The following is an 8144-nucleotide window of genomic DNA, read 5'->3' as shown; positions in this document are numbered from 1 at the left end:
TTCAAAAATGGATGAGGAGGGGGTGTAAAAACAGAGGGGAGGGGGTGTGTACAAAGGGAATAAGAGGGGAGTAAGAGAGGGATGAAGGTGGGAGAGAGAGGGTAGAGAGAGAGAGGTTAGGATAGAGGGGGAGAGAGATAGAGGGGGATAAAGAGAGGAGACCGGGTCAGAGAAAGAAGGGAGATGGAGGGTGGGGGAGAAAGAGGGAAGATGGGAGAGAGAGAAGGGTGCGAGAGAGAGGGGAGGGGCCAGAATGGTGGGGAGAGTAGGAGAGAGGAGTGGGGGAGAGAAAGGGTGCTGGAGTGAAAGAGAGGGGTGGGGAGATAAAGGGGAGGGGACAGAGAGAAGGGTGGGGAGGGAGAGAGAGATGGGAGGGGAAAGAGAGGTGAGGAGAGAAAGAGAGAGGAGTGGGAAGAGAGAGAGGGAGGGGGAGAGAGGGGTGGGATAGAGATATGGTGCAGGAGAGAGAGAGATGGGTGGGGGGGAAAGGGGTGTTGCTGAAGTTTTGCCTAGGGTAGGGGAGCGCAAACTTATGAAGTTTCACCCCCCCTCCTCCCAGGCCTCCCCTGGTCTCACACCCCTCTCCTCACTTGCAAAAGCGTCAAAGGTCGCTCCGGGGTTACTTAACGTCAGGTCACGTGACCCGCGGCGTCACGTCACATGAATGATGCCGTATTACCATGGACAATTGTCTGAATCACGGTAAGTTTTGTGGTTGCAGAGACCTCACGCGATCCCCCAGCATTCATTTTAATGCCAGGATGAGGAGCGCGGGACCTCTGCAACCGTCCGCGCCCCCCAGACGAATCTCCCGCCCCCCAGTTTGCGCACCGCTGGCCTAGGGTGCCAAATACCCTTACACCGTCCCTGCTTGCTGTTCTTGCTAAAGATACTTGTTGTATATTACTGAAGAGCCTTGACATATTATAGAGTACTATGCAGAGATTGATAAAGAAACTTCCCACTGTCATAGCTGAAGTAAAAAAAAAATACTAACATATAAAACAGAAATAAAACAAATCACAATTACATCTATGGATGTGTATTTTAAATTCGTACTGACTACAAGCAACTTTTAGTTATACTCCCTATCACAAACCAACAAACATCTCCAGTTATGTCATCTAAAATGCAATGATGGTGTGTCATACTAAGTGCTTATGACTACATACTTGCCTACAAGCCAGGTAAGTTTATGGTCAGCTGGGAAGCCGTCTGAGGAGGTTAAGGAAACATGAACTGTCTGCTCATAAAGGATATCTGCTATGGGGCAATAGAGTAGTCATTCCTGAAAAAGGGCCAAGAGTCATCCCAGCTATTTTACATGCAGCACACCTAGGAATTGTGTAAATGAAAGCACTTGCCAGACGTTATGCCTGGAATCCCAAAATTGATGAAGACATAGAAAGAGTTGTAAATGAGTGCAGCGCATGCCAAGCTACTCAACGCAACCAACCAAAAGCCCTAACATTTCTATGAGATTTTCTACAGCAACAAGAGTAGATTTCTTCAGCAACACTTAAGCAAAAAGTTCAAATTCAAATATATAGCAGCACCCGTCGTGCATAGGCACAATCCTTGGTAGCAGGGCTAACACTCTGGGCCTCATGCAGTAAGCGACGATTATGTGAAATCGGCAAGCTTATCGATTAGTCATGTTATTGGCGTTTTTCCCTCTCCGTATGCAGTAAGTGCCGAATACATTCAAAATCAACCAGAAAACAAATCCGCCCACTCTCACGATGATGAGCCGATCACACACAGGTGTATCGGCGTGCGTGGCGGGGTGCTGTTAGGTTGCACAATCACAAATCTTGCTGAATCAGGCGAAACAAGCATGTTTTTGATTGCGCGCCATATTTAAAGGCAACGTGTACTGCTAATCATTCTCTGTGTTGTTGGGAGTGAGAGAGAGAGAGAGACGCACAGAGCTAGACGATTGAAGATTTGCATATTGACTGAGAGACTTGTTGTGTATTGGGTGAGCTTTGTCCTTTGTTGTTTTGTTTACATCTTTGTCTTGTTTTATATGTGGAAGTGGGTCGTGTGATTGCCTGTACATTTCTTGTCTGTTTTTTGTGAGTGCTGGAAGTATGCCCGCAAAGCGTGGGAAGAGTGATGCTGGTGGGAGTGGGAGTGCTACTCGTGCGAGTACGCGTCGGAGTGAACGTTCTGTTCAGGGGAGTGATGTTGCTGGTGCACCGAGTGGTGTTGCTGGGAGTGGGAGTGCTGGTGCTGGGAGTGGGAGTGCTGTTGTTGGGAGTGGGAGTGCTGGTGCTGCGAGTGGTGTTGCTGGGAGTGGGAGTGCTGTTGTTGGGAGTGGGAGTGCTGTTGCTGTGAGTGGGAGTGCTGGTGCTGGGAGTGGGAGTGCTGTTGCTGTGAGTGGGAGTGCTGGTGCTGGGAGTGCTGGTGCTAGGAGTGTGAGTGCTGGTGCTAGGAGTGTGAGTGCTGGTGCTAGGAGTGTGAGTGCTGGTGCTAGGAGTGGGAGTGCTGGTGCTGGGAGTGCTGCTGGTGGCACAGTTGCTGATGGGGTGTCTGGTGGTGGCGTGCTTGCTGGTGGCCAGCTTTTGGAGGCTCTTCCATTGGAAGAAGGAGAGTCCAGTCAGCACCAGCCAAGCTCTGACCCTAAACCTGCTCGGAAAAAACGTGTGGAGAAGCCACGTAATCCTCGCTTCAATGACCAGGAAAATAGGGCTCTTGTCACTGGCATTCTGGAGCACTATGACAGTCTCTATGGACATTTAGTAGGTAAGTGTAACTTTACATTTATTATTCAAATACATGTGATCCTAGGTCATCTGAGTTTTGTTCATATGCAAATATGGGTACACAATATCTTTCTATGTTCATTAGTGTGGAAACACAGCTTTTTATCATGCCTTACAAGGACAAATAAACACAGGCGGTCAATTTGCCAGAACTGCATACAATATGAATGCAACCTTGCTTACATGTATAGGTTTAGTAGTGAATGCTCATGTGCTGCACATATTACACATAAAACAGCATGTTTGCTATCTCTTGGAACAGCTAGCAGTGTAGGAAACTGGTGCTTATATTATTATTAATTTACCTCATATCTTTTATATGTTTTTCAAGGGCGGACAAGTGCAGCAAGCAAAAAAGAAATGTGGGACACAATAGTCATTGGTGTCAATGCCTGTGGGAATAGTGTCAGGGACAAGTATCATTGTCGGAAAAGATTTGATGATATTAGGTCCAAATTGAAAAAGAAAATACAAGACCAACGCGTGCATGCTACTGGCACTGGAGGTGGGCCCACACCACAACGTCTCATATTGACTCCATTGGAGGAGCTGCTTCGGCCAAAATTACTTACCGTCGTCGTGGAAGGCTTGGCTGGTGACCGTGACATTGGAATTTATCCGTCACAATTTCCAGCAGGTGATAAATATTACTGTACTAGGCGTGTCGTTGCTTACAGTTATTTTGCATATTTACACTGCTTTTTATACTGTCTTCACAATATAAGCATACCTGCATCTATATATGTATATGTCTGATTCTGTATATATATATCTCAAAATAGACATATATGTAGTAGTCCTACTAAAAGCAGTAACTAATATAGCACGTGCCATTGCGTGCTCATTTACATGTGAATTCCCAAAATGCATACACTGGCGACACACTTTATTCGAGCTTGGCTAGTCCCACGAATTCGGGTATACCCGGGTGTATTGAGGTTTGTGACTGTTTTCTGCCCGAGTGCATTGAGGTATTTTCCAGCAAGGGATTGAAGCATTTTATTCCCGCTGGCTGCAATACTGCACAGTACATATATATATACTGCATTACAATTCATGAATTTATGCCATCTGGTAGACACGCGAAGCATTGCAGCCTATTAAATCCTAATCATTATCATTTAACAGATCAGCCGCCCATCAGCCAGGCATGAACCCAGGCTGGGAAGGCAAACGCAACGGGGCTTGTCAGAGGTGAGGAGTGGCGCATTCCAGGTATCTGCCAGGTACATACCGGGTATTTGCTCGAATAAAGTGTGTCGGTGCAGTAGCTGCAGTGGAAGCAATTGATGGTGGGCGAAGATGGGGAACAACAGGGTAGTACACATGTGTAACACATGTTCATGAGAAATTATTAGTAGCTACAGGTACAGAACAGAAATATGTATCATATTATTGTGTATTTTATTGATTTTACTCCGACAAACATGACATTACTGCCTATTTTAAGCATGCATCAAAGAAATTGCATGTAACGGCCTACAAACATCACTGGCACTAACACATCTATAGTTGCTTATGAAAAGGTCCATTTTTGCTTTATGTCATATACAGACAGCATAATGAGGCACACGTATCATATGTTATGTCATTGTTTTCATAACTTAAACACTGCAGATGACTACTTAGCTCATCTACCATTGTGTTAAAGCAGCTGCAATTAATATCTCATCACAGCATACACTTCAACAGAGGGGGTGGGGTTCAGCACACACACTAATTACAGCCTCATTTCACGGTCAACTTAGTTCACACCATTTGCACCTGTTTCAAGTCATTGAAAGGTGTGGCTGATTAGGCTTTTTGGGGAAGGGAATACCTTTCTTACAACCTGAATAGCACAACTGAAGTTAATCACACTCATTTGAAAGCTTAACTCTAGCTACTAAATGCCCCAACAACTCATTACTTATCAAAGCGTACGTCACACATTAGTTCACTCATATCTATAGTTGAACTACTATGAAAGACACATTATCACACACTGCATGTGTTGTCTTGTTGAGTCACAGCCACATTCAGGTGTGCCACATCTTCGATTAATGTACCACACATATCCTCTACCAAAAACAACACTTTTTGCAATATGACCACCTTCATGATAACCATTGTGAATGGTCATCTCATGATAGTTATGTACATTATGATACTGATATCACTACACAACATATGATTTTTATGTACTCATTTAATCTATTTATCCTCACGCATTACTGCAGAAACATAGTATGTTGTATGTTAGGGAACTCAAAAATTCTAAGTACACAGGCATGTACAGTGTTATTACAACTATTTATGTTCACTTTCACACACATTTTCGGTTAAGGAACTGATGTTGTTAGTTAATCATAAATACAGAACATACAATAAGTGTTTGTTCAATATTTACACATGTAAATGTAAAACTTATGTTATTGTTATATATAGTTGCCCCTGGAGGACATGTGTCACCTGAGATGGAACAAGTGTCTTCACCTGGGTCAGCCAGCTCAACACTACTAGAAGGTGAGTGTATCATTTGCTGGCCATATAATATGTGCTCTTCTATATGTTATGTTGTCATGTGCATTATTTGTTTTGCACATCTTCTTTAAATAGGATTACTTAGTGTCAGTGAAAATTAAGTGTAAGGCAACATGTATTGTGTTAGTGATGTTAATTATCATGTAGGACTTCTGAGTTTAGAGCAACTTTTCATTCATTCATATTTCATACTGAGTCCAAACATTATTCGTAAGTCAAGGTAGTTTTTAATGAGGTTATAAAACGTATGCTAACATGTTAGGTGTTACTTAGGACACAGTACAATTACATAGTAACACAGCATACATTAACATGCCATTTAATAATGTGTACATTTCTTTTTAGAACATCATGGTGATGAGGATGATGAGTATGATGAGGATGACGCCACAGAAGAGACTGAAATACAATCATGTGACCATGAAGAGGTGCCAATAGAAACTGTTGTACCGCCAAATCGTCCATCAACTTCCACATACGATGCAATTGTAGCTTCAGAGGGAAAAATAGTGGACGCAGAAAATCGTCGCCATTCAGACATGATGACAGTGCTGGAAAGGATGATTGGACTGCAGGAAGAAACAGTATCACAATTGGCACATCTCCACAGAGTCTTCATTGAAGTGCCTAAACAGTTGCAAAAAATCAACACCTCATTCGAAGCATTAGTTGTTCAGCAAACACAAGCTAATTACTGGAGAATGACTAATGTACCACAATTCAACACCTCCCAGCCAGGATCTGTTCATGCAGGTCAGTTTTCACCACATTCATCTGATATTCATTCACCAGGCCCAAATGTTACCGGTCAAGTAGCAGACATTGCTGTGCAGGTTCCTGATGACATCCTACCGCTGCCATCTGTACAAATTCAGCAGCAGACACCTACAAAGGAGGCGACAAAAACAAAACAAGACACACATGAAACAGACCAACCATCACTTGTGCAGTGTCTACCAACTTGCTCACATGTGTCACTGGGCACAAGCCCTGTCCGTGAACAGTCACTACCCAAAAGCCCTGTAGGTGAGTCGCTGCCCAAAAGCCCTGTAGGTGAATCGCTGCCCAAAAGCCCTGTAGGTGAGTCGCTGCCCAAAAGCCCTGTAGGTGAATCGCTGCCCAAAAGCCCTGTAGGTGAATCGCTGCCCAAAAGCCCTGTAGGTGAATCACTGCCCACAAGCCCTGTAGGTGAGTCACTGGCCACAAGCCCTGTAGGTGAGTCACTGGCCACAAGCCCCGTAGGTGAACAGTCACTGGCCACAAGCCCTGCCCGTGAAGTGCCAGAGGCCACTCAAAGTGGCTCTGTTGTGCCTAAAGTTGGTGGCAAAAGAAAAAGGAAAATTCAAGAGACAACAAGCAGGCCTGTTACTCGCTCGCAAAAGGAACAAAAAAAATAAATGTTATAATTCAGAAAATATGTCTTTGGCCTTGTTTTGTTGACTTCAGATTATCTAATTACTATTGTATGTATGCTGAAGACTGTGTTGTTTCCAAACTTTCAACTATGTTCTTGTACACGTGAAGTTTTGGAAATGTTAACACTCATAATTAATTGTGTTATAAATATTTATGTTGTAATCGTCTGTTCAGTAATGGTCCACCAGGAGCCAGTTGCTAAGTTTAGAGAAGCTGCCATTGACTTTGCAGCAAAACATTGCATTTGGGTGTGTTAATTGATGTAAGAATTGCATATGCATATTAGTCACATGCAATTATTAAAACACCTAAGTAACTGCAAACATCTTTCTTGTACGTGTACAGCAGGATTATGTGTAAATTATTACTTACCTTTGCCTTGCTTGGCCATTGTAATTTTGTCCTTTAATCAGTTGTGTGTTCGTTTCTATAACATCTCAGAATGTATAATAATATATATATACACACACACACACACACACACACACACACACACTGAGTGAGTGTGAGTGTGAGTGTGTGAGTGTATATATATATATATATATACACACACACACACACACACACACACTGAGTGAGTGTGAGTGTGTGAGTGTGTGTATATATATATATATATATATATATATATATATATATATATATATATAGTACTATATAAACTGGTATACACAAACTAATACACTTCATGCTTCCTTGTGAAAACACTATTTTAATAATACAGGCCTAATGTTTGAGAAATATCCTAAGTATGAGACTCTAACAGTATTGTGCTTAAACAAATGTTTATTACTTAATTCAATCATGTTTCTCACCATTTAAATAGGTTTCATACAAGGTATACTTAATGCCATCAATGTTGTGTGTACTCCTGCAATATAAAAAAAAATAAAATATTATATATAAATATATATATATTTTTATAAGAGATATATTTATATATATATATATATATATATATATATATATATATATATATATATATATATATATATATATATATATACACACGTATTTAAACTCATGCAGACAGGGAGTTAACCAGACTTTCACATACACACAGAAATGTAAGCGGGGAAAAAACATTTCTTTTTGCAGGTGTGTTTTTACTGATATGCCTGGCTAAGAAATATTTTCACACACTGGTCTTTGTTAGTTTTCAAAAAAACACTATGTGAACGCATTCACAGTCTAGGGATGTTTTTCACAAACGAGATAAAAGAAGGAGAAATGTTTCTCCCACAGTCCCATATCACGAACCACAACTGTTAACCCAATTAGACAAACAAATCCAATTGGCGTTTGAAATAAGGAGTCAAAGTAGTTACTTTTGTTGACCTTGACAAGGAAAAACAGGAGTTTGTTAGCCATTCAGCACATTCATTTTGATGAGCAAATAACACAGACCTGCACACAGCTTTTGTGCTACTCAGACATGGC

At 41.9% G+C, this 8144-nt stretch overlaps 1 protein-coding gene across 1 annotated transcript; it reads left to right on the top strand.

The window, feature by feature from the left end:
• The first annotated feature begins 5201 nt into the window (after positions 1-5201).
• On the top strand, positions 5202-6696 carry LOC142488517 (uncharacterized). Its single transcript, XM_075589011.1, has 2 exons — positions 5202-5273; positions 5637-6696. Exons 1-2 carry the CDS (start codon positions 5225-5227, stop codon positions 6686-6688), a joined length of 1101 nt encoding a protein of 366 aa, XP_075445126.1. The 5' UTR covers positions 5202-5224; the 3' UTR covers positions 6689-6696.
• Positions 6697-8144: the final 1448 nt, after the last annotated feature.

This window comes from Ascaphus truei, chromosome 2 (assembly GCF_040206685.1).
Source record: "Ascaphus truei isolate aAscTru1 chromosome 2, aAscTru1.hap1, whole genome shotgun sequence".
Lineage (NCBI taxonomy): Eukaryota > Metazoa > Chordata > Amphibia > Anura > Ascaphidae > Ascaphus > Ascaphus truei.
Note: the sequence above shows the minus strand (reverse complement) of the source record. Positions and strands in the feature narration are given on the sequence as shown.

Bases quoted from the DNA above. Each gene is read 5' to 3' on its own strand.
- LOC142488517 (XM_075589011.1), top strand. From the start codon at position 5,225: ATGGAACAAGTGTCTTCACCTGGGTCAGCCAGCTCAACACTACTAGAA. The intron at 5,274-5,636 runs GTGAGTGTATCA...ATTTCTTTTTAG, and splicing joins CAGCTCAACACTACTAGAAG to AACATCATGGTGATGAGGAT.